At 39.3% G+C, this 27317-nt stretch overlaps 1 protein-coding gene across 1 annotated transcript; it reads right to left on the bottom strand.

Moving 5' to 3' along the window:
* Positions 1–687: 687 nt before the first annotated feature.
* DDX6 (DEAD-box helicase 6) lies at positions 688–27317 on the bottom strand. Its single transcript, XM_050922126.1, has 14 exons — positions 27177–27317; positions 23072–23543; positions 21238–21301; positions 20637–20741; positions 19166–19295; positions 18433–18579; positions 17804–17902; positions 14972–15090; positions 14385–14513; positions 13803–13919; positions 12258–12321; positions 9605–9706; positions 8099–8278; positions 688–4955 (listed from the first exon to the last, which is right to left on the bottom strand). The coding sequence occupies exons 2-13, from the start codon at positions 23269–23271 to the stop codon at positions 8103–8105; spliced, it is 1452 nt and encodes a 483-aa protein (XP_050778083.1). The 5' UTR covers positions 23272–23543; positions 27177–27317; the 3' UTR covers positions 688–4955; positions 8099–8102.

Genomic DNA, 27317 nt, shown 5'->3' on the forward strand with positions numbered 1-27317 from the left:
TGGCTGTCAATACACTAAAATCCTAACTTGCAACAGCCTGTGCTGCCCCAGCCCTATGCCCTTCCTAAGCAGCCTGTCAATTATGAAGTGGTTTTGCAATATGCACAAAAACCCACAGAGCTGTGCAGAGACAAGACTTTTTATTCTTATTTAAGCTAAACAAACGTTTTCACTGAACAGGCACTATAGTTACTGAATGTGTCACTAGTACATTTCCATTGGTTTCAGAAGGCTAGTTAAAATTTGCAGTCCAAGGTCATCATTCAAACTACTGGCTCACTTAAAAAAAAGTCTATACATATCTTGGATGAGCAATTTGTTAGAGGTAGGTGTCTGCTAATGTGATCCAGCCTAGCACCTTCAACAGAAGCCAGTTTGTACACAAAACAGCCCTCCTATCAGGTAAGAAGTTATCTTGCAGGTGGCACTGTTCTGCTGTTTGCTTCAGCTGTAATACTGCTGCTGAGCTTGTAGAATTCTTCTGCTATACAGAAAGATTGACACTCTCTTCTGCAACTGTTGCTTTATTTCATTTCTCAGGCCAGCCTGGAGCATGCACACTTACAGCAAGAACACATATGCAGGATTTGGATGGAGGAGGAAAATAGGAATGAAACTTCTTGCACAGTAGTACGGAAAACTCATCTGAAGGATAAAAGCAACAGGAAACAGACACCAAGACAAATCTGGAGTTCCAGTGAGCATTTATTGAGCCTCATCAACAAAAATCAGGATTTTACCATTCATCTTTTCTGCACTCTGAACTCGGTGAAGATTTTCACATAGTCACAGCCTTCCAACCCATATGTACATACGGACATACACATTCCCAAGGAAAACTCAGCTCCACTGGACAGTTTGCCAATTAAACAAAAAGCCAATTTTTCCCATCCCTTGAATGTTCCAAAGTTCTAGTCCACCCTGTTCACTTATCAGTGGAACACAGCCCTTTTAACAGGGACAAATGGATTATAAACTCATTTGAACTGCAAACAAAATTTTTTTTTAAATAAGTTCCAGTTTGTTTCAATAAAGGGAACAGTGACTATTTTTCTCCAGACACCCCTTCCCCACAATTAGTGGTTAAAATACAGCAAGCCTGTATCTTAGTATATCCTATCCCTCCCCCCTCCCATTCCCAATTTTGTCTACACAAGAATTTAATAATGCTTCAAGTAGGGGAATACTTTAAACTGCAGAATGGTGAAGGGAGCAAAGCTATAAGGCATACTACCCTCCTCATGTACCCATTTTTCATCTGTCTGACATACTTTTCACTCCAGACACCATGTATTTGTTGTAAAGAGAAGTCTTGGTTTAAAATTGGACTAAAAGGGTCATGGCATCTAAATATTCTTGGTTTGGACTAATTTTACCAAACTTTTGCAGTGGCAGCAACATTATTCTAGTCCCTGAGAGCAGAGTTCACTCTGTTCCCGTGAACCAATAAGCTCCTTGGCACCGGCATCATCATCAAGTCCATTGCCGGCAATGGATAATACACCAATAGAATCGGACTCCTGGCATGAAGAGAGAGAAATTCATATATTTGTAAAAAACTAACTAGAAAAAGGCTTTAAACAGAAAGGCTGAATGATGGTCTCTTCATGCCAGCATTATGTCACTGATGGAATACAACCATCTGAAGCATTTCTAAATCCTTGGTGTAGACACCCTCCCCATTCCCACCACTAAAATAAAGAACAAAGTTAATCAGAATGAGATGATTTGATGCTAAAATGTATGCAAGGTCTTTGTGTCGAGCTTTCATGTTCTCACCCAGCTCCGTACAAACAGACACAAAGCAGAAGGCAAAGGAAAGATGCTCCCATCTCATTCTGGAAATGAAAAAATATTTACGACCATCCCACCCCCCTCCCCTTGGCGAAACCCTCCAGCTTCAGCAGTGCATTTATACAATACACTTTTGAGAAGCCAGTCCAGATTTGTAGTTACGATTCAACTGGCTACAGACTTGTGCCCCCATTTCACTACCACCTCCTTTCACTTGTGGGATTTAAAATACAGGGTCTAATATCAGATTTATAGGTTAACAATGTAATGTTTTGCCTTCCTGGGGGAAAAGGATGGAAAAGCATGTAAACGTTTCAATATCCCACTAAGAACTTGACCACTGAACAAATGTTTGACCTGGGGATTATTAAAAGCAGGTACTTGCTCTGAAATAATACATGGAAATGTTGACACGTAGTCTGTAAAAATAAGGAACCAGAAGAAACCTGACAGTCAAGTTTTACACACTCCTTGATGAGGGAGAAATAAAGACTAGGATTTGCCTAGTCATTTGGAGCATCTTTCCTTTTGCAAGTTCATGTACATTTTAGAGATAGCCTATTAGCACCAGAATCAGACCACTTCCTTCCTCTAGAGAAAGCCACCTAAAAATGGTGCCCCTGATAGTCTAGGTAAGCGTCAATCCTCAGAGGCTGACTTTAATACTTTCAATTTAAAAATTCTGTGCTTCAAGAGGGACCATCAGAACATGGCACCAGGCTAACTTATCACAAATCCAGGCAGAGCACACACTTTTGACTCTCAGTATGGCTATCCTTTTCTCGTTGCATGTGCATGCTCTGTCATAAGAATTTTTATTTTCACTTTTCTTTTTTATCTCTGTTGCACTAAAATGATCCCTCTTCTGTCTCACTGAAAAAAATCATAAGCTGGCTGCAGTACAAGAGCAAGATTTTACGTTTGGTCAAAATTTACTACCCACAAACTCACTCCCTCCCCCCAAAAACTAGTTTACATTTGATACCTGCCAACTTGATAAGTGGCTCACAGAGGGCCTGTGACCAAGCTCTTGAGTTTGTACTTTAGTGCAGCTTTTGCTATAGTTATTACAGAGTCACTGTAGATATGGGGGTGGGGGGAGAAGGGGAAGAGGGGCACACACTTTTCACCTTGAAAGTTGTCACCAGGAGGCACCTGGCTCTATTTCTGATCCTCAAGGAGTTTAATGGATAAATCTGCTTTCCCTGCTCCCTCCCCAAATAATTTCACTTTTTATAGTCAAAATGGGGAGAAATTATTATTAATTCCCATATCCATATTCAGGTAAACAAGCATGGTGTGAGTATAGCATCGGTATATGCGAAGTACAACTGATCAAAGGGGATTGCTTTCATCCAGGTGCCTCCTGACAAACTGTAGTTGAACAGGCTAAAAGGAAATTAAAATTAAAAAAAAAAAGTTTACCGGATTCGATCTGTCTCACTCCTTTTGCCTGTAGATCAGGCCAAACATCAAGCATGTTGGGAGGGGCACAATTTAAAGCAACACTATTTGACCATAAAGCATTCTCCAGCAATATACAATGCAGAACAGACAGCAATTCATGCCAAAACATAGAAGATGGCAAGCAGCTTTCTGCAGCTTCAGAGTAACAAGTTAAAGGATTTGCTTTTTCCGGCTCAAATCTATATAAAAAATGTTTTTTTGGGCAGAGTATGCACAATGCTGCAGGAGCTGAAACACCCAACAGAGCTCCAGAACGGTCAGTTTATGCATGTAAGTTGGTTTTCTATTGTTTCTTTTAAACCCAAATTCACACCTATGTTCTACTTAGCTACAATGATAGCTCCTGGATTTCCCTCATGCCAAGGTGGAACACAGGTCTTTGTCCTCAGAGCTTGTAAAGTTCCTGGAATTTTAAGAGGGAAATCAAAGCGTACCTCAAGCAAGTTAAGCTATGGATTTTTAGGCTTTTCCAACCCAACAAGTAGTCTTTTCCAAAAAGAGCGGTACAGGACAATATTGCAAGCACCAGACCAAACCCACCCTGATAAGGGACGCTTGTCTAGGCCTGCTCTTCACAGAGGTCAGAGCACTTTTCAGATGTTTAGTGTTGCAGAAAACTGAGCCCCTCTCACCGTTAGCTGCTCCCATAATCAGTCTAATCCCTTTAGCCCCAGCTACTTTCATTTAAAAAAAAAAAAGTTATATATGAACCCAAAACAGAAAAAACATATTTACAAGTTTATACAAATATACACATCCAATTTTCAATGGGACACTGTGCCAGAGGAAAGAGGGCCATGGTTCTGAAATAAGTCTACATATCAAGTGCTGTAACTACGAATGGAGACTTATGGAAACCAGTCTTTAGTGTGCTGCTAGAGCATATGAACTTTTCATATTGCTCCTGCAAAAGATGATAGGCTGCTCTTTCCTTCTAGAGCTATGATGTTGCACCTAATCAGCTCAGATTTTTAGTTGTTTTTGTTTTAAATACATGTATTTACAGTGTGGGTGAACTGCAGTTGCATATCAACTCCTCCAATTTAAAAAAAAAGTTAAACAAAAAAGGTGTTACATTACTGATCGTTTCATCTCACGGCCCTGGGCTTGAGTATTGTTGGGGGAGGGCAAGAGAAGGGTTGGAAATTTTTGACCTGGAAAGAAAAAAAAGCTGTTGATTCCACGGGCTGTATCTGAAAGGTGGTATTCTGAATGGTCTCATAGCATAAGGCACTTTGCACGAATAAGTAACAAGCTGTTTAGCTTTAAAACGGATGAGTAACCAGGGAGAAGTTGAAATGCACTCAGTAAGCTGTTGGAGAATTTGAAATCGCAGACAAACTTCTGTTCATCAAGTTTCTTCTCTTTTCAGGGTTTCTCTTCTTCTCTTGCTGCTGCTGCCCCTGCGCCCCCCAAAAGAAAAAAATTTAAAACCAGCAGTTTAGTGCAACTAATGTTCAATCAGCACACAGTGCAAACAAGTGAAAAAACAAAAAAGTATTCCTTCTTTTATCTTCTTTCTTCCTTGCTGCCAAATTTAAAAAGAAAAGAAAATACGTCTGAGCTCTTTAGTCTTCATAGTTCCAAAATGAAAAGAAGATGAAAAACCCAAAGAGAGAAGGATATCCCCAAAGAAACAATGTGTCACAGATCTGGATCAAGGGGCTTCAGCTTCTGGTGTTTGTAATCAAAGCCTAAAAAAAAAAAAAGATCCTGCAGTTAGTTCTCTAACATTGTTTTCAAAATCAAGGAAAAAAAATACAAAAAAGTAATTCAGTTTTATGATTTAGCAGCTTTGCTAAAGCTAACTAAAGTTCTAGTCACTTTGCTTGATCAGCTACACAAGCCTAACATTCCCTACTAAATAAAAGGATATAGCATGGTACATGTTGATGACTGCTTTTATAGCAAACATAAGACTGTCGAATAAAGTAACAAAAACGGGAAGCTGCCACTCAAACTGAGTGATAGAAAGGAAACACCCAAAAGATGAGTGCATGGAAAAAAGGAACTTTCCTTTAAAAAATAAGAAGCCATCATTTGATTAAGTGGCTAAGCTCTTTAATCAAAGATTTCAGAACAATTTATTTACAACTCTGAAAGCCTCCTATACCTCAAGCACCCAAATCACAAGCGCAGGCTACACTTCTGTGCCTCAGACTACCCACAATACAGGTTTTCTGCTGTCAGTGGCTCTCAAATGGCAGCTATAAGAGGTATGCTAGCACCATTCAGCCTTCTGAAGGCATTCTAAAACTTGTTTTAACCAATTCCTGTACACTAAATCTTTAATTAAGGTATTACAATTAGTCACCAACATTTTCCTTCAAAAAGAAGGCTGCTCCACCAGCCACACAATGGGTATAAGTTAGCCTGTCTTGACCAGAATTACTAGTTTCCCCTTCAATATTTCCAGTGAGGAAACAGATTGTTATTGCTTCCTTGGAATAGTTTTACGAAGTTAAATAGTCTACTCCTATATCTAGTTTCACAGTGCAACTCTTTCTAGAATAAATAGATTATGCATTGTTTCAGAGATCCATTAAGATTCTTGATCAATGTTTTGGTTTATGTTTCTAGAAACAAAAGAATTTACTTTCTCCTTTTCTATCATCTATAGGGAAGATAGTACAATGACTGAGGATGGAGTCAAGTGTCCACAAAGTCTCTGGAGGTCTACACTGCTGAATTATAACCTCAGGGTACGTTAACTAGCACTACAATTCCAAACAAACATGAGGGATTTACCTCATCAACTGCAAACATTTTTGCTGGGTAGGCTGAAGCATAAGCAGGAGAATCTCAGTCTGTGGTGCTAGGAAGTCAGACTAGCATTTTGGGGTTTTGTTTTATTTTTTTTAAAAGCCATTTCAGAGAGACATCTAGTGGCAACCAAGGTGAATTACAGAAATAAACCATCCTCAACATACATAGCTTTTCTCTCTTTCAAGAAGCCTACATAAGCAAATACAGCATCTCCAACAGATCAGGAAATGAGAAAGACTGTAGGCTCCTAGGAGCCTGAATCTGTTCATTTTAACCGGTGAAATGCTCGGCTCACTGTTGCCCAAACAGAATGCATCTTTCCTCAGCATTTCCCACTTTCTTATTGCAGAAATCACTCATCCTTCCTTTACTCCTATTACTCCATAACCCAAAGATCATCTTTGGCATCTCCCTCGCCCAATACATCCCACACAACCTTCAAATCCTGCCATTTCTTCATTCATAACATTGCTAAAATTCTAGTTCAGGCCTTCATTTTTCATCTTGCCTACTCTAACCTCCTCCTCTTTGACCTCATTAATACTAGGGATGTAAATATCTGTTAAAAAAAGTGAACTGGTTAAACAATTAAAATTATATAATTTAAAAGTTAACTGAGGTTGCTCAGGCCCAGCCAGTGCCAAGGCCCTGCCAGTGTGGCGCAAGCTGAGTCCCTCCCGCCAGCCCAGCACTACTGGGGCTGGGGTTCCTCTGGCTAGTGTGGGCCACCAGGGTTAATGGTTAAGGTTAGTTAACCGTAAGTCTAATGCTTACCAGTTAACTGGTTAACCTTTAAACACCCCTAATACATACATGCATTGCTCCTCCCAAATCCATTCAAAAAACAGCTGCTCAGACATTTTTCTTACCCATCACACTCCCTTTGTATGAAATTGAGTACCAGCACAAGGACTCAAAGTTAACACTTTGCCCTCACACTCAAGGCCCTTCACAACTCCGCCCCTTCCTACTCATTTAAATCACCTTATTGCATCAGCTTTTCAACTTCCTCCACTCCAGTAATGCTAGTCTCATCCACTTGTTTCTCAGCTTCTCCTACAGCCATTTCTGCACTCTTTCTTGCTGAACCTCATGTATGCAACAGTCTCCTCGAATTGATCCATAAGGCCATTACCTGAGCCCTCACCACCTACCTCTGCTGCAACCCCATAAGGGGTCAGTTAACCAATAGCAGCTGTGTCAGTTGAGAAGAGCTAGTTTCTAAAAAACTGAAATCAAGACCCATAAATTCTCTGCAATAGCTAGTCTATGCAATGAGGTGTATTTATTTTCATCCCGTCATCCCTTGCGTCACACTCCCTTGTTAGCTCTTTGGAGCAGAGACTGTCTTACTGTATTGCCTATACCAGTGGTTTTCACCCTGTGGTCCACAGACATCTAGAGGTTCGCAGACTTTATCTAAGATTTCCAAAGGGGTCTGCACCTCCATTTGAAATTCTGAAATTAAAAAAAAAAGTGGCCTGTACAAAGCCTAATACAATGGTATCTTGATCAGGGCCTTTGGGTGTTACCAATACTAATGAATCAATAAGGATTATAAGAGTCCTAAATCCAGCAGAGAGCCACGTTTATTGCCTCTTCCCTTCTCAGAGTTTCCTGTAACCAGGCAATAAACTCTTTTCTTACCTTGAAAACACACAAGTCGGCAACTCACAAGTGAGGAAAAGTCTGCTTCATACAATAAATTACTTGTAAGCATAATATGCTCATTCATTAATTAGTTTATCCATTGAGTTCACAGCACCTGTTCGTGCATTTTGGCATAGCATTACTGAACGAGGGGGTATGCAGGAGAATGACAGAGTACTGATACCTGTTTGGGTCAGAACAGCTAGTCTGAAGGTTACCTCCTTATTTACTGCAGCTCACCCAGAAGAGCTAACCATGCAGAGTGGAATGGACAAAAATTAAAGGAGAAGCAATGGTAAGAAAAAAAAAAAAGTAAAGTGAAGTGATCCATACAAATCAACTTGTTCTATCTGCCTCAATTTCCCCAGTGCCACACACCCAGCCTTCAATTCAGTGGCTTTCTGAACAATCACATACGCACATGGTTAAGGTTTCTCATCATCTACAGGTTCAGTGTGGTATTCTGCCACATACAGGCTCTTGTCAATGTTGCTTGGGATGGGTTTAATTTCAGTTCCCAATTGCTCCTCAATACTTTTCAGGTTGAATCGATCATCATAGGTGATCAAGTTGATGGCCAGGCCCAGGTGACCAAAGCGACCTTCACAAAAAGAAAGGCTATAAGTAATGACAGTTCTATCACACAAGTCTGGAGGTTGTCACATGACCAGATTACATGTGATCATGCACTAATAAAAAAGGTAGTTTCAAAACAGGACTGACCGATCCAAACCCTCAAGCACATCAGTACAGTAGCTATTTCAAGTTTCACATCCCCATTTATTGCTGTAGAAAAGAAAAAAAAAGACATTTCTGCTCCCCACAGGAGAAAAACGATGTTAAAATACACTAATTAACTCTATAGATTTCTGAACAGTCTCCTTTCAGGCTACTGTCCTCTGTCTAGTGTTTGCCCAATGACAAAATTCTATTGAAAAGTTAAGCCAATAACTGTATGCAATGTTTGGCAGGTTTTTTGAAGGGGGGGCGTGCAAAATTCAGTTCTCTCTATTCTCCCTCACCCCTGATAACTCAAATACAACTGAATTCAAACTTTACAGATTAAGTCCTCTCCGATGTGCCTTTGCTAGCTAGGAATGAATAATTTTAAGTTTCAATCCACGGACATTCAGACATCTGACAAAAATCTTTGGAGTATACACAGGAAAAAAAAGTGTCATAGCTACAAGTGTGTGTTCACCAGAGGTTAATAACTGAACTACATCATCCTGCCTCTCCCCCCTTAGCTTTCCTTTCTTTCTATTCTCTTTAAACTTCCTTCTCACCACAACTCCAAAAAAATTCAGATTCTCCCCAAAAAACAAAAAAGTTGGTAAGTCTATATTATATATAACTATTCATACTAAGTTATGGTTGTGTTTAAACTATTTTGAAAAAAGGAAAATGTACAATATATTAATATTGTTAATCTTTAAGATTTATATACATAGTGTCAAGACATTAATCGTAAATGTCTTATTGTTAATGACCCAAAGTATCCACAAAAATCTTCTCTCCCACTCCCCGCAGGAAAAAAAAAACGGTGTGTTTAAAATGCACATGCACATAGCTAATTGAGTAGTTTTCTTAGATTGCCAAGAGAAGGAACCTGTCAGCCTTAGGAGGCTGAATATATATTGATTAAAATATTAAAAAGCTAACAGATATTTGGGCCAATTTCGATACCCTAACCATTTAATCCTGTTTTGTATCATGCTCCAACACACCTTAAAATAGAAAGTCTTTACACAGCTTTTCCCTTGGTGAAATGGCAATGAAGTTTGTCTTTCTACAGGCCAAATGAAAACCACCCACCAACTCGCTTCAAGCCATTTTAGAGATACTCACAATGTTTCAGAATAAAAAGCAGAAGTAAATAATTATTTATTAGCACAGCTTCCCTGAAGAACACTTTTTTTCCCCTCACCTGATCTGCCAATACGATGGAGATACGTCTCTGCCAGCTTTGGAAAATCAAAGTTTATCACCACATTCACAGCTTGGATATCAATACCTCGGGTAAACAGATCTGAAACAGAATTCCATTTAATTAATGGATTTTATTTCACCAAAAACACCACACTAGCTGGAATGGGAGGGTATCACAGGAGCTAGGGGAAAAAGTCTACTCAGGATGGAGAGGCTACTTGAGCATGATCAAATACCCTTAAAACATTGTTAGTATATTTAAGAAACTGGATGGTGAACCTTTCCTGCGAGAGCTGCCTATTTTGTATTTAATTATTTTTAAAATCTTCCCCTCATCCATTTTGGGCATGGATAACATTGTGAAGAATGATCAAGACACGAGCTTTCCAGACTTGGTATTGAGGATCCTTCATATGAACAACTCCTCTAGCATTTTGCCTACTTCTGAACATCCATTTCACAACACCCTTTCCCCTTGAAGGGAAAGCACACCACTTTCAATCGAGTCTCTAAAGGCCTATAGAACTTGTTTTCCAGCTAATTTAACTATTTTGCCTTACTTCTGGTGCATTTTAGAGAAGTTAAAAAGTCACTATTCTTAGAATACAAGCTTCCAATCATGTACTGAATTGATGAAGTCAGCAACACCACTTGTCAGCAACTACTGCAGTGGGGGAATCCTGACAACAGGCTGAATGAAGGCAGGACTGCACAGTTTCACACAGTTCTTTAAGTGTTTGTTTAAAACGGAACACTAATATTTTTTTCTCCAAAATATGAATCAATTTACCTTAATTTTATCTAAAATACCCACAAATGTAACAGAACAAAGTTAGTGCAGAGTACCTACATACTTTTTCAACTAATTAATATTTTACATGTATAAATATTAAAGATACTAAGATTGTGGCAAAAACTAAATTACAAGAAGGATTCATAGGCAAGTTTGATCCTCAATAGTTGACATAGTGTGTAAAAGTAAGCTATACCGCTCTATGTAGAAATTACTTTTTTAGTATCAAGTTTGTCATGCACTCTGGTGGTAGTTATCCTTTCGAAAACTAAACACCAATTTAGGAGGAAGCAAGGTAATGACTGCTACCTACAACATATGGGGATGCTCTGCAGCATACTAGGAGCTTGGCCAGACTACGTAACTGATAAAGTAAGAGGCCCTAAAGGAAGATGCTACAATTATTAAAAAGGTTAAACAAGTTTTTTTTGTTATGCTTCAGCTGCTCCTAAAATTATCCTATGTAAAGTACATAACTGCCTTAAAAGCACTTCATGTGTCAAATGCTGCCTTAAAAGCAGTCCATGTGTCAAACGCAAAACTAATCAAAGGGTCGTCTTCTAAATTACTCTTACACAATCATTTAGGTGGGATATGAGTAAAACTCAGCATAAACAGGAAGGACGCTACATGGTTCATGATAATATGCAAATAATGAATGCCTCAAAAACATTCCAAGTCAGTATTGGAGGAGGAGGGCAGGAGAATTTAACATTTGCCTTTTGTCTTTATTTTGCCACAATTTGCATATATATGCCTGAAATCTCCTGTTAGGAGTAAGCATATAAAGTTTGCAAATGATGTCAAGCTCAGAGTGGTTGCAAGCACTTTGGAGAACATGATTAGAATTCAACACGATCTTGACAAATGAGAAGTGGTCTGAAATCAAAAAGATTAAATTCAATAAAGATAAATGTGAAGTTGTACATTTAGGAAGGAAACATCAAATGCACAACTACAAAATACAGAATAACTGGGTAGGGGATAGTACTGCTGAAGATGATCAGGGCATTATAGTGGATCACAAATTGAATGAGTCAACAATGTGATGCAGTTGTGAAAAAGGCTAAGAATCTGGAGTGTGTTAACAGGGGAGCCCCGTTTTAAGACATGGGAGGCAACTGTCCTGCTCTGCTCAGCACTGCTGAGGCCTCAGCTGGAGATAAGCATCCAATTCTGGAGACCAAACTTTAGGAGAGATGTGGACAAACTGAAGAGAGTCCAGAGGACAGCAACAAAAGTGATGAATTGTTTAGGAAAAAAAAAAAAAAAAAAAAAAAAAAACAAAAAACAAAAAACTGACCTTTAAGGAAAGGTTAACAAAACTAAACATGTTTAACCCTGATAAAAAGTCCTCACTCAGACTTCACAACCGTCTTGAACTACGTTAAGGGCTGTTATAAAGAGGACAGCGATCAACTGCTCTCCACATTCACTGAAGGCACGACAAGTAATAATAGGCTTAATCTGCAGCCAGGGAGATTTAGGTTAGGGATCTGGAAAAACGTTCTAACTACAAGGGAAGTTAAGCTCTGGGAACAGACTCCGGCATTCCCTTCACTGAAGAGTTTTAAGAACAGGCTGGAGAAACACCTGTCAGAGATGGTCTAGGTTTACTTGGTCCTGCCTCAGCACTAGGAGGCTGGACTACATGACCTCTCAAGGTCCCTTCTAGCCAAACATTTCTAATAGTCTTGAAAGTTTCTGATCACTGAAGGCAAGTATGAGTTTTCTTCATGATGATAAAAAGCAGGTGAACTGTGTATAAGTCTAGTTCCAGTTGCAACCTCTAGAAGTCAAACAGTCTGTTTTTACTACTAAAACTGAAAAAAGAATTAAAAGAAAGGAAAACACTTACCAGTGCAAACAAGATTCCGGCATAAGCCATTTCTGAAATCGTGGAACACACGATTACGATGTTCCTGGTAAAGTAAAAAAGAATATTAGCAGCTTTTACAAACTGAAACATGGATCCTATTACTCCTCTCCCCCATGAGCTGGAATAAAACACTGGAACATGCAGAACTGAACACACCTCTTCAATAATAATACTGAGCACTTCTTGTGCTTTCATCCTTTTTATAAAGTGTTTCACAAAAGAGGCTTTTGGTACAACTTTTGTGTATAGATATTTAACTAAACTGGTTAGAAACTAATGCAGATTAATTGATGAAATCCCCCTGGATGGACAATCTGTTTAAGTAAATGAATATAAAGCACTAACTGAAGAGTGTCTATACAAAAGGGCTTGTATGAATTTAAATTACATCGGCTTCTCTACTGAAAAGCTACACAGAATTGTATTTAGAGAAGGCCTGATGCAGATAGATTAAGTGATTTGCCTGAAGTCACAATAAATCAATTGGGATTAGAAATCAGGTCTCCTAGTAGTACACTCAGATTACAGACGTTCTAAAGAAAATCTAAAATTTGCAAAGTTACTTATTTTCATTCTAGATATTTTGACTGTCAAGTCTTTCAAGACAATGGGTTATTTGTTGAGTAAAAATATTCAATTTACTTTATTGCTTAGAGATTCAGAATTTATGTTATAAATCAATGTATGAAGAAAAATCAGTCTCTTTCTGCTAACTCAAGTCTTCACTCAGTACTCTTATTTTTACGTATCAATAACCATGGACCACCTTGGCAGCACTGAAAAAAATTCAAGTAGTATTAATCTTAGGCAACCAGTTTAAATAAACTATAGGCCTGGGATGCATAAACAAATATGCACTGTGTTGTGCTCTGAAGATCAGTCGAAAGTGTGATTTGTGCCACCAAGAACCAACTTTTTATTCAGATTTCAATGAACAGTCAATATTGAGAGCAGCCAGAAAGCACCATATAAGTTTGTTTACAGCCCAGGGAGTATTTAGATTGCGTGTCCTACCAGTAAGTAGCAGCAGAAAAATTCTAACATACATTTGTTTTTTATAAATTGGAATCAAAGGTTTCAAAATGAAGTTTAGTTACAAATGGCATCTGATCCTACCACCAATTTTTGATAGTTTGGTGAGACGTGACATTTCATATCAGTAACAAGATCAGTATTGAAGTCTGGAGCTAAACCATGAGAACTGACCTAAAATCCTGAAAACATATCAATGGAATCACATAAGACAACTTAAATATAAAACATGAAATGTGTATCAAAACTGGTTTTCATTAAGGTGCTTTTGATCATGTGACCGAGTTGCTGTGCTAAGAAATATGATCAAGATTTCTTTAACTAAACTAGCTCTCATCTTGAGACAATGACATCAACGTTAAACAGTACAACACTTAAGTTACAGTTCTTGAAGGACTAGCAAATCTGGACTAAATATTAAAATTCTAGTTCACAGCTGTATTAAGTTTTTATCAGTTGCTTTCAAACTAACTGGTATAGCTTCACACTCACCTGCCTCATTTTAGCATGGATATAGAAGCAGGAATAGCCCAGCTGGGAGATCTTCTTGGCTAGCAGTTCAACCCGTTGTGAGGAGTTGCAGAAAATGATTGACTGGTTAATCTGGAGCTGGAAAGAGAGAGAGAGAGAGAGAGAGAGAGAGAGATGTTAAACAGCTGCAGAATTTTACTTACAAAGCTTTGAAATCTGAGGAGAATGCATCCTTTTCAGGAATACAAAACGTGCATCTGGGATTCCAGCTAGAAGAAGTCACTCACTCTTCTGGCTGCAAAGAGAAGATAATGACAGTTCTCCCACCAGGAGGTCTGCAGTTTAATAGTATGGCAAGAGAATATGCATTTTCAGTAAAGAGCCTGGGCTTCAAATTTCAAAGCTACAGCATGAAAGTAAGTAGTCCAAGATGTCACTGTTCATTCAAAGAAAGCCATTTTTTAAACAACAAAAACACTAGGTTAAGAAAAATCTCTTGTCTTGAGAGAATGGATCTCTGCCATTAAGTTATGTTCTGAAGGATAAATGAAGTGGTTCAGACTGGTGTTCTAGTTGCATCACGCTGCCCAGTAGCATACTTACCCTAGAGAATAGCGTATTGAGGCAGTGTACTTTCTGCCGCTCAGTTACATAGGCATAGTACTGGGTAACTCCCTTCAAGGTCAATTCCTCCATCAGGTTAATCTCATAGGGTTTCTGCAAATGGGAATTCTGAAATAAAGAGGCATTTCAAATTAAATTAAGGTAGAAAAGACATGCCTGTCTACTCACAAAAATTAAGTATGGTCTTACCTAACCTACTATTCTAACATTTGAGATGAATCAAATACACAAAGATGCATAACTATGTTGACAGGTGATGCTAGCATGACCACAGTAGATAAAGCCAAACAGGAGCGTGCATCCCAAGACCGCAGTTGCAGAGATTATTTTCTCTTATTAATACTGGCTATGTACAATGCATGTTTATTTAATGTTCCCATTTAATTTTTTTTTAGGATACAAAACTAAATCCAGAATGCAACTTAGAATACCCATGCATAAAATCACATTGGCGGTGGGGGGAAATGACACAGTTTACATGATCCACATTTACTTATGTGCATGAGGGAAAAGTCTCCACACATCCGTGCACTCCATACCCAAATGGGCATCAAGAGGCCACTTACCATGAACTTCTGTACACTAAGAGGGAAAGTGGCTGAGTAGAGCAAAATCTGCCTGTTTTTAGGTAGCGTAAGAATAATGTCCTCCATTATCTGAACAAAATCCTGAGACAGCAATTTATCTGCCTGCAATGAGACGGAAAACCTGTATCTCACACATACACCAAATTCCAGATATTTTTTATTAATGTTAAGTTAGAACATGATATATAACTAATGTTCTCAATTTGTGGGGTAGAAAGCTTGCTTTAAGTATAATGCTTCATGGACAGCTTTATTTACCTACTAGGGAAAAGCTTTACTTCAACTGCAAACACTGAGAAATGCAATTTATCCTGCCTCACGTCCAACTCTTCAAATTTAAGAGCTATACCAGACTGAAGAAGGAATAGCAGAAGAGATTTCCCATTCCTTAACTGGAATTCATAGATTCTAATGCCAGAAGGGATCCTTGCAATCATCTAATTGGAGCTCAACTCAGGCCACAGAACTTCCACAAAATAATTCCTATACACACACACACGGAGAGAGAGCGAGAGAGCGTGTGTGTGTGTTTCAGAAAAGATCTGATCTTGATTTAAAAGTTGTCAGTGATGGAGAATCTACCAGCATCCTTGCTAAACTGTTCCAATTGTTAATTACTCATTGTTTAAAATGTACATCTTATTCCTAATCTGAACTTGACTTGCTTCAGCTTCCATCCACTGGATTATGTTACACCTCTCTCAGCTAGAATAGGGACCATTATTTAATACTTGTTCCCCATGTATGAACTTACAGACTGATCAGTTCCCTACCTTAACAGAAGAGCAACCATACTAGGTTGGATGACTGGCCTATCTAACCCAGTATTCTGTCTGTGATAGCAGCCTGTGCCAGATGCTTCAGAGGTCATGAACAGAACAGGGCAATTTCAAGTGATCCATCCCTATTGTCCAGCCCCAGCTTCACACCGTTGGGAGATACAGGGACACATGGAGCACAGGGTTGTGACCTTGAGGATCTTGTCTAACAGCCACTGATGGACTTATCCCCCATGAACTTATCTAATTCCTTTCTGAATCCAGTTATCCTTTTGGCCTTCAAAACATCCCATGGCAACAAGTTACACAGGTTGACTCTGTGAAATACTTTTTTGTTTTCAACATGCTGCCTATGAGTTTCATTTTACCCTTCGGGTAAATAATATTGTCCTATTCACTTTCTCCACATCATTCATAATTTTATAGACCTCTATCACATTTCCCCCCTTCATCATCTCTTTTCTAAGCTCATCAGTCCCAGTCTCACTATCTTCTCATACAGAAGCTGTTCCACACTCCTAATACTTGGTTGCCCTTCTCTGCATCTATTCCAATTCTAATGTATCTCTGAGATTGAGAAACCAGAACTGCATGCAGTATACAATCTGTGGGTGTACCATCAAATTTATATAGTGACATTATGATTTTTATCGTATCTATCCCCCTCCTAATTGGTCCTAACATTGGCAGCTTTTTTGACTGCCACTGTACACTGGGCAGATGTTTTCAGAGATATATCCACAATAACTCCAATGTCACTTTCCTGAGTGGTAACAGTTGAGTTAGACCCTATCATTTTGTATGTATAGTTGAATTACGTTTTCCCAATGCACATTACTTCGAAATTCAACATTGATTAAATCCACCTACCGTTTCATTGCCCAAGCACCCAATTTTGTGAGATTCCTTTGTAACTCTTCGCAGTCAGCTATTTAAGTGAAAGAGATTATGCTCCTTGAGTCTTTCACCATAAGGCATGTTTTCTAACCCTTTAATAATTCTCTCGGCTCTCTGAACCCTCTCCAAGTTTTCGAGATCTTTCTTTAATTGGGGACACCAGAACACGACAAACTTTTCCAGCAGCAGCCATACCAGTGATAGACAGAGGTAAAATAACCTTTACTCCTACTCAAGATGCCCGTTTATGGATCCAAGGATCACATTAGCCTTTTTAACCACAGCATCACACTAGGAGATTAGGGTCAGCCGATTATCCAGCATGAACCCAATGTCTATCGGATGTAGCAAGCTATTTCTCATATCCCCACACTCCCAGCACCCTGACTGATTCAGTTGTTTCAAGAGACCTTGAAGGAAGTGAAGGAACGTCACTTTTACTCTACTGGAGAACAAAATGTTTAGCAATGGACTCTTCAATCTAGCAGAAAAAGGTAGAACATGATTCAATGGCTGGAAGTGGAAGACAGACAAATTCAGACTGAAAATTTATGCATAATGTTTTTCATGGTGAGAATAATTAACCATTTCAACAGTTTACCAAAGGTTGTGGTGGTTTTTTTAAATCAAGATCAGATGTTGATCAAAAAAAGATATGCTCTAGGAATTATTTTGGGGAAGATTTATGGCATATGTTGTACAGGAGGTCAGACCCCTTGGAAACTATGACTCTACTAGATCTTTGTATATCACTTTATACTGAGAGGTCTGTATTACAACAGTCATTTTAAACGGAAGAGTAAGAGCTACCCTTTCAGAAGAGATTGTTAACCTAATGCTCAGTGGTCCTACAAAATAAGGGGAAAGCAAACTTTCCCTGTCAGTTTGCTTCTATCAGTCTCTGAGAAAAGTACATGTTGAAAACTCATACCTCCCAAACGACTCCCCCCTCCCCCGCAAAAAAAAAAAATTAAAAAATGCAGAAATGGATCAATCTCAGCTTTATGGTGTCTACAGAAAGTCTGACCATTTTAATGGCCAACAATGCTCAATGAGCAGGCCTACAGAGATGTGTCATTGTTGTATCTTCATGTTAAATATCTTTCCATGTTTTGCAGATCGTTAAGACAGCAACTTGCCTCATCCAGTACTATCATCTGGACGTGTTCAACCTTTGCTACTCCTTTCTTGATGAGATCCAGAATTCTCCCAGGAGTAGCTATCACCACATGCACTGTAAATTTTAAAAGAAAATACATTTAGGTGACTTTTTGCTTGGATTAGAAACAGTACAAATACACAACATTGGCTTGGCTGACAATTACGCTAAGTCAACTTTAAGGGCTTGTTTGCAGAAAGTTTGTGGAAAATTGGGGTGTAAATCTACCTCAAGAAAGCCTGACATACTAATCGTCTACATGGACCCCGTTCCCACTCACTATAAGTTCTGTAGTATGCTCAGAGGTCTTGCTGTTTCAAAGTGGTGTAGATCAAAGTGCACTACAGAACCTATAGTGCACTGAAGCAGAGTCCACCTAGACAGTTAGCACACAGCATATTTACACCCCCGTTTCCTGCAAACTAGATGCTCGCAAAGACCAGTCCTTACAAACGAGCGTAGAATGTATGCATAAAACCTAAGCCTGGCTCATAAAAGGCCAATGCTAGGACAATAATAGCTGAAATAGGAGAATTTAGTGCTAGGCTTTCAAGTACTTTGCAAGCAACTAAAAAGCAGCAACCTTAATTGGGAAGTGTCCTAACCTGTATCATCAAGCCTCATGATGTCATCACGCAGATTGGTTCCTCCTGTTGTTGCCATCACTTTGGCACCTCCCATGTGTTTGCTAACCTGGATACAGATCTGACTGACCTGCAATGCTAATTCTCGAGTGGGAACGATCACCATTGCTGAAAGAGAAGATACACAAAATCCTCAGCATACAGGATGCATTTTATCCTTTAATATTGCCTTCCTCCCAGTTCAAAAAGGCATTAAAGAATGATTATCCTAATGAACACATACACTCAAACTCTATGATGGCTAAACTTTAGCAGGTTTAAGGAGGTCTATGAAAATTCTTAATGACTTGTCATGGAAACTGCATGGCTATTCTTCATGACAAGGAAGTATCACTGTGTTGAAGCACTGGCATTCCTTGCATGCTGTTATATAGCGCCAGCCACAACTTATATCCCAGCCACCTGTACACCACACTTCTTTTCAGGGCATATAAGCAAGGATGGAGGAGAAATTTGTAGTAGTTGAAATTTTCAAAGCAGTGTTGGGGATTAATTTTAATTGAAAGTATGTCCAAATCCCCAGGTTGCTTTGAAAAATTCAACCACCAATTTTAAGTATAGATCTGCAGGCCATCAAGCTACACGGATGCATACAATCTTCAAATATCTCATCCCACCAATACTGGCGTGCAGCAGCCAGGCTACTCATGTTACTTCGTAGATAGAGCTTCATGTAAAACTGTCTTCAGCTCACCTTGTATATTGTCCTTCTTTAAGTCTAGCCGTTCAAGTAAGGGAATGAGGTAGGCTCCGCTCTTGCCCGTTCCATTTTTAGCTCTAGCCAAGATATCCCTACCAGACAAAGCAATGGGAATACTCTCCTCCTGAAAAGCAAGCACAGGGCAATGCAACAGAAGAACCACCTCAACTACAGCTTTTTTTTTTTTTTTTTTTTTAATTTTTATAGATATAGATATGCTCTGTTTAACACTGACCCCAATAAGGGACAGGAGAACTTACCAATGCAAAAGCGAGTTATAAGACCCTATATATGAAAGTACACCAGCCTCATCACAAGACAGACTGATCAAGCAAAGGCATTTCAGCATTCCACTTGTGAGAAAACTGCTCCCAGTATCCCATTTATCAATGCCCCACTAGTCTAGCCTGGTCATAGGCAGACTGAATGGAACAGCTACCACAGGAATGATCCTAATGTGCACCGTGTATACATATTAGGTACAGCAAAGGAGATGGGGGAGAGGTGCTATCAAACTATCCCATGGGGAGAGAAGGGCTCTCCAACCTAACCTCCATTCCAGATACCAATTAGACCCAAAAAAGGTCTAGGTAGAAAGTAAAGAAAACTGCCTCCGTGACTTCAAGACCGTGTACATATTTTAACATTACACTGTGAAAACAGGAGAGCTTTATTAGCTTTTGAAAATGAAGACATTCTCTATGGAGCCAGCTCCAGACTCAAAAACCAGAAGTATTTTTCTTTCTGCTGTTCAGTAAAAAGTATAAAACCATTCCTTAAGACTTAGAGCCTGGGTGAAGATAAGTGTTCAGAATGCCTTGTATCATATTCCCCATGATGAGGTGAAATGGCAAACTGTGTGTACTTTAATCCTTCTCCAGTGCTCATTTAAAAAAAAATTAGAAAATAATTTGCAGATCACAAAAACAAGAGAAACATCAGAACAAGAGTGAGAGGACTTTACTGGAGGCTTGTACTAGCTTCCATTGAAGTGCATCTCCGTCACCTTTTGTCCCACCTCTGCTGAGAGGTTTGTGATTAGACTGGCACAGAGTTGCAACTAAGGGGTGAGATGAACTGCAGTAAGATTCTACAGAGATTTCTCTGTGGTGCTTAGATCAACTCAGAGCTATTAAGTTTGTCCATAACAGTGAACAGAGAAGATTGCTGACGTCCATGGGACTACTTACACACTGGAAGTAACTTAGCAAATTGGGGCCTACAACCCCCGAACCTCTCTATGATGAACAGAAGAATATGTTAAGCCTTTAATAGGTAAAAAAGTCTAATTTCTATGTTACTAGGTATTTTTTAGTTTAGTATGAAGTGAGTTTCTCAGAAATTATACTGTCAAAGCCTTAGTGTCAAAACCTCAAAGATGCCCAAAAACTTCATAATGACTGACTATGAGATATCTAAACTAAAGCAATCAGCATGTGGCACAAAGAATCTGCTCTGCACTAACCTGAATAGGAGATGGTTTTTCCCAGCCCATTTCAAAAATTCCCATCAGCAACTCCCGTTTCAGACAGTAATCTTCAAACTCATTTCCTTTTGTGGAGGTCACATCCTGAGTAGTTAAGAAAGTAGAACAGTAAGACCAGTTCATACAAATTATCCCCACAAACTGGTCCGACAGAATAATGCAGGCCAAAGACCAGGCAAAATGGAGTAATAAGTCCTTTCCAACCATTCGTCTTACAGCAGTTCACAAAAATCTGTGTAGTGCAACCATGGATAATTAGGTAGTATTGCTTACTGGGAACCAAGCAAAGTAATCTGCATACACACTTAAAACTTTGCATCTGTTTTGCAGTAAAAGCTCTAATAGACTTCATCCTGTAGTATTCTTAGAGTAAGTAAAAATATATCCTGGAGTTTCAACATACCTGAGAGAGAAAGGAAACACATTTGCCAAGTAGCTCTAAAAATGTATATTACTATCTACTTTTAATTAAGTTTAAAAATAGATCAGAAATGAATTATCTCACTGTTAGCACACTGTCACTGCAATTTATCTTATATCCTCAACCCTATGCTTACAGTTACCTTTAAAACATCCTTACCGAAGTTTTGATTCTCAGATCTTTTGGAGGGAGTTTTAAAGTCTTCTTCCAGTCATCACCAGGTCTGCAATGTGAAGGCACTAGTTAATATCCCTAAATAATTCTATTTTGTTTTAGTAACAATTAGTACTTTGCACAAACTAACACAAAACCTTAACCTGCCTGAGACATTATTTCCCCCGTTTTACAGATGTGGAAACTGAAGTACAGACATTAAACCATTTACCCAAGGCAAGGAGGACCATGACAAAACAAGAATTAGAACTCAGAAGTCCCTGAATTCCCAAAACTCGGAGCATTATACTTCTCTCTAAACAGCATCCACTTAAATAGTGCAATGTAGTAAATGCACCAAAGAACCTGGCCTAATTATTTCACCAAAAATGCTGCTCTTATCTTAGAAAACTTTAAGAGAAGAGTCTCTCAAGCACTGATTATCTACTCACTCTTCTAACCATTAGCAAATATGGTCAACAACTTTTCACCTCATCAAGTTCCCCTCACTATTTCAGAACCAAACATGACAAGTAACATTAGCCAACCTTATCTTTGGAAAAAATAGGATTATAAGAACTGTCATATGATAACAAAGCACTGGTCCATCATAACCTGTATCTGCTTCCAATAGTGTGAAGTGCTCATAGCTAATGTCTTGAAAGACAGTAAGAACCTACAATTCATTTGTCTAATTTGTACAATGATAAACCATGAGGCGGGGAAAAAGGAGAGAAGTTTTCTTCCCACCCCCAGCTGATAATCAGTTCACCATGTTCTGTTAGCCAGACTCTCAAACACAAGATTTTTGACTATTTAAACCAAAACTATATGTTGGACTGCTTTTATGAATTGCATTCTTTTCATCTGAGATGCAGTTTCTTCAAAATTACAAAAGCAATTAAAAGCATAAATGTTTATAGTTTTCATTCATGCACTACAGAAGAAAATAATTATCCATGCACAAGTGTCTAGTTCTTATAACAGACCAAAACTTGGAAACTGGAGGAAAGAGCTGTCCAAATCCAGTTTCAATTCCCAAATCCACATTTTATAATGCATTTTCAGAAATTCCTAAATTGGGGACAGGGAGTAAGAGTTTAGTGTTGCACTTGTTCCAGGTGCAGGTTTGAATGAAGTATACAGGTATCAAAACTGAGGGATCAGACATTTTTTAAATCATGTTTTGCAAATCACCCCACAGGAAAGAAAATGAGTGGTTTAAGTCAAATAAAAAACTGGCATTCCCAGTTTTAAAATATTTAGCTCTAGTTCTAGCATTTACTGAAAAATATCTACTAAATGTCATGTAACTGAACTGTGTGTGTATATGAGTGGGGTGGGGGACAGAGACAAGACAATACTCAGAACAAAATGACTTTAAGGTCCCTTATGTCACAACTTGCCACTTGTATTAAGCTATGGTCATATACACTTGTATTAAACTACAATAGACTCCACATCTTCCCCTCATCCCTATTATCGATCCTGAAAAAGTGATCAGGATGAGGTGGTGTTTCTTAGGGGAAAAGCCATCAAGAAAATAAATTAAAGTAGGCCATCAACCTATGCTTTTCAATAGTATACAACTTGAGAAAATGCCTTAACCATTAATTCTCACAACTGACAAATAACCAGAATCTGTCAGAGAACGTCTATTAATTTCACATTTCTGAATTATCAGTAGTTCATATTCCTCATCTGACCGCCTACACTGAATTTTAAAGTAACAATAGGACATAAAACTTAAATATCAACACAAGAAATCTTAAATTCTCTCCAATGCCTGATAACTCAAACATTGTTTAAGATGCTGCTTAACATTTATGCAAATACTTACTTAACAGCCGTGGTCATACTCTGTGCTTGCTGTTGAGTGCCATTATTGATTGTGTTGGTGTTTTTCAGCTGGTTCATCTGTTGCTGAGTCTGTGTCCCCCCACCTCCTGGGCCCCCACTTGGTTTTACAGGGCCTCTCAGCTGCCCATTCTGACTGGATAGACCCATTATAACAGGGTTCTCTGTTCTGGCCGTGCTCATGTTTTTATTTGTAAAGATGTCTTTTTAGACTTCAAAACTTTGAAAGTCAGTACAGAAACTGTAATAACAGTTTATTAGACTCTCCAAAATGAAGAGATAAATAAGTCTTGCTCAATATATGAGTCCTTTATTGCAATGCAGGCAAGCACCTGTAAGTCACTCAACAGTAAAGTAGTAACTTGCTCTGATGCACCGTGGAACAACTTTTTTTTTTTTTTAAAAAAAAAGCCCTCTAACAAAGTTGAATTATATCTGAATTCACTCACTTCAGTCTGAAAAAGATGCAGAAAAAAATAATTAATACATGGACTGAGTGTTTAAAAATATCACATTACTATTATTACAAACGATTTCAATACTTTAACTGAAGCACTACCAGAACAAGCATTCAAATCCTCAGTACTTTAAACAAAGGCACCCAAAAGATCAAGTGTCACAAATAAACCAAAAGGTAACTTCCCTACTTAAAACTGAGCCCACAACTATCATTTTATGGCATCACGTGGAGCTCTATAAAAACGTCAAATATCAGAGGGGTAGCCGTGTTAGTCTGGATCTGTAAAAAGTGACAAGAGGCCTGTGGCACCTTATAGACTAACAGAAGTATTGGAGCATAAGCTTTCGTGGGTGAAGACCCACTTCGGTTAGTCTATAAAGGTGCCACAGGACTCTTTGCTTTCTGTAAAAACGTGTACTTAACATCTTTTATGTAATGAAGTGCTTTACAAATATTAACGACACCCCAGGAACATAGGTATGAGTCACAGAGATTATTCCACCCAAGCTTGAAGTGCAGCCACCTCTGGGGCAGAACATAGCAGCTGTTTATAGGGAAAACGGGGGGTGGGGGCCACTATGCAATTACTTTAATATCTCAATTGGAGAAGGGGGAGAGAAGAGCACACTAATACAGTATGCAAGATGAAAATTATCTGAAAAACACTGGAAATCTGAAACTTATGAATTCTATTTCTGTTTAAGTAGAGGTTTAATTTTAACAGCTGGTTTAACAGGTAAGATGTACAATTTAAAACAAAAACAAAAAACTTCAATTTCAAATAGTGAAACCAAGTCCTTCACTCTCAGTGAATCAAAACAGCTTCCTGTTTTATTACATTCACAAAACCTCAAAAAATTTATATATTTACTCACAGTGGTTAAGTTCTCTAATTAGAGATAGAAATTCAAATACAAAACTATCAATAGAGATTAGCCCCTTAATTTTTTAACTGAGCTAACACCCTTTGAGTTACATTCAAAATAAGTTTGTAACTGAAAAACCTGCCTGATGCTCTCAGAAAACAGATACATACAAAACAAATGTAAAGTTAATGGCAGAGTATTGGAAAATTAACTATAACTGACTATTTAGCAAACAAGATAACACACTCTTCATAGTGAATTACTAAAGTACAAAATTGTAAGATTAATTTCTTTGAAGTAACCCTAGAATTGTTACTAACAAGTAAACTCTACAAGCCTATCAATAGCCTTTTCAAAAAAGGATTTACAGGCTTGACATATAGTAAGTATCACCATAAAGCAGCTGCATTTTTACACAATAAATACAAAACAGAAGCAGCATTGCTTGATTACTGCATTCTTATAAAAATGCTGTTTACAAGATACCTCTCCCCATACCCAGGTAAAATCCACCCACATAATTCAAATACAAACATTCCTTAAAGGGACACCAACATCTAATCACTTTCAAAAACAGTTAAAAGCAGTTTCAGGTACTACAACCTGCTTCTGAGTCTGCCAACTTTTATGGTTTTATAATCAAGTTTATTTTTTTCCCCAAACATTCCCCTTTAACTTTATTTCTGTTTCAAAGCAAGACAGCAACAACTTACTAAGGAAGGGAAACAATTCAAATTAGTATGTGAAGAACTGCCAACTGCACAAGGCAATCTTAAAAAAAAAAACACACACACACACCCCTTTCCTCCAATCTCTGGGACAGTCAGTCATTTTAGATGGTACACTGTTATGAGGAGTTGAAATATTTTCAGATGGATGTCATTTTCAAGTACCTTTAATTTACAGGAATACTGCCACAGACCCAAAAATCTTGTAAAGTGTTTTAATAACAATATTTTCATTTTTAAGAAGTCAAAGGAAACACTATTTGGATTAAGACATTTCCCTTGTGCTACAACTCAGATATCGAAGTAAAAAAATATAAACAGCAGAGAAAGATGCAGCAAGAGGTAAATTCAACTTTAAACTTTAATAATGTGTTGTTAGTACCCACTTTCATTTTTATTTTACCTGGCAACATGCCTTTAAATATCTTAACCCGCACTCACAGTAGGATTCCAAAACTTTGAAGTATAATATGTAATAAAGTAAAACTATATTTAATAAATCTTAAAAAAAAAAACACTAAAATTTCAGGGACAAGCAACCCCCACCATTTTGAAAGCCAGTGCCCTCTACTAGTAAAGCTCACCACCCCTATTCTAAGCATTTCCTTTCTTGATTTTGACCACGTATGCAGACTATGGAAGCTGCTGCCCTACACATTTCCACTTCCCTTTCAGCAGTAAACATCCTCCTTTCCCCGAGGAACTTTGATTTTTGCCTAAAAAGAGCACACAATGCTACATGAACAAATGCAAAATTAGGGGAGCTTTTTAAGTGACTCCAGGAACCATGTCTTCCACTGTTTGCTAGGGTTCAAGCAAACAGTCCTCTAAAGTCCTGAGGCAGAGGTGGGCTGCTCCAGAACAGACCTACATTCCCTCAAACTAAGGCCCTCACTGCAGCGTCAATCAGTTTAGAACAGGGGTAGGCAACCTATGGCACACATGCGATTTTCAGTGGCACTCATACTGCCTGGGTCCTGGCCACCAGTTCCCGCAGCTGTGTGTTTTAAATGAATTTTAAATGAAGCTTCTTAAAGATTTTATAAGCCTTATTTACTTCACATACAACAATAGTTTAGTTATATATTCTAGACTTATAGAAAGAGACCTTCTGAAAACGTTAAAATGCATTACTGGCACGCGAAACCTTAAGTTAGAGTGACTAAAAGACGACTCGGCACAGCACTCCTGAAAGGTTGCCGACCCCGGTTTAGAAATTCCAACCATATTCTCATCCTCTCCCCACTGCCCCTCGAAAAATAACTGAACGTTTCATTTTCCGAAACAATGGAGCGCAGCAGCTTCTACACTTTTTGCTTCACTCCCACATCGCCATGGGCCTCTGCCTGGGAGTGACAGTATGAGTGTCCGCAGCGGTTTCTGCAGAGCTTGGGGAAGGAGGCTACTTCAGCAGGCAAAAACAGGGGCAGCCCGGCACCACCACAGCCGAGGGGCGCCCCGGTTTAACAACAAACGTATACACGCCGCGTTTATCTGCGAACAGACAGGAGCAGCCTGCAGGAACAGGCACAACCCTAAAAACGTATCTGCGCAACATCAGCGGGCACCCGACTCCGGCAACATCCGCCGGGGAAACAAAAGACCATCCCCGCCCCCTCCGGGCCCCAGACACCGAGGGGGGCGCTGCTCCCCAGATACACCAACCCCGCCGGTGGGGGACCCTGCGTGAAACACCAACCCCGCCGCACGGTCAGGCTAGCAGCTACACGCCTCCCCCCACTTCACAGCCTCCCCCACCACCCGCACACCCCGCAGCGCCGCCCCTTGGCAAAGTGCTGCTCACCCCCCGCGCCCTAACACGCCTGCAGGGCCCCCCATGGGAGGCGGATGAGACCCATCAAGTCTCTCCGCAGTGTAACCCCTCCAATCCGGGATGGCCGCCCGATAGGCCCGACCCAGCCCAGGCCCCTCTCCAGAACAGGCCGCAGGTCTCACGCCTCGCCAAAGTACAGGCCGATGCCCGAGCGGCCCCATGCCCAGCCCCGAAGGCCACTCCCCCAGCACCCTCCTCACCGCCGCCGCCGGCTGCGCTGCCCGCTCTCCCGGGTAAAAAAAGTCCTCGCACTCGCCCGCTTGGTGCCTTGTTATGGCGATTCGAAGCTCCAAGATGGCGGCTTCCTTCTTCCTCTCGTGTGCCCTCCCCCTCCCGGCCGG

The sequence above is a fragment of the Gopherus flavomarginatus genome, chromosome 13, assembly GCF_025201925.1.
Source record: "Gopherus flavomarginatus isolate rGopFla2 chromosome 13, rGopFla2.mat.asm, whole genome shotgun sequence".
In the NCBI taxonomy this organism is placed as follows: domain Eukaryota; kingdom Metazoa; phylum Chordata; order Testudines; family Testudinidae; genus Gopherus; species Gopherus flavomarginatus.

Coding starts and splice junctions, on each gene's coding strand:
- DDX6 (XM_050922126.1), bottom strand. CDS start 23,271: ATGAGCACGGCCAGAACAGAGAACCCTGTTATAATGGGTCTATCCAGT. Junction 20,742..21,237: donor ATCTGAGAATCAAAACTTCG/GTAAGGATGTTT, acceptor TTAACTACTCAG/GATGTGACCTCCACAAAAGG. Junction 8,279..9,604: donor CCATCGTATTGGCAGATCAG/GTGAGGGGAAAA, acceptor CTTTTTGTGAAG/GTCGCTTTGGTCACCTGGGC.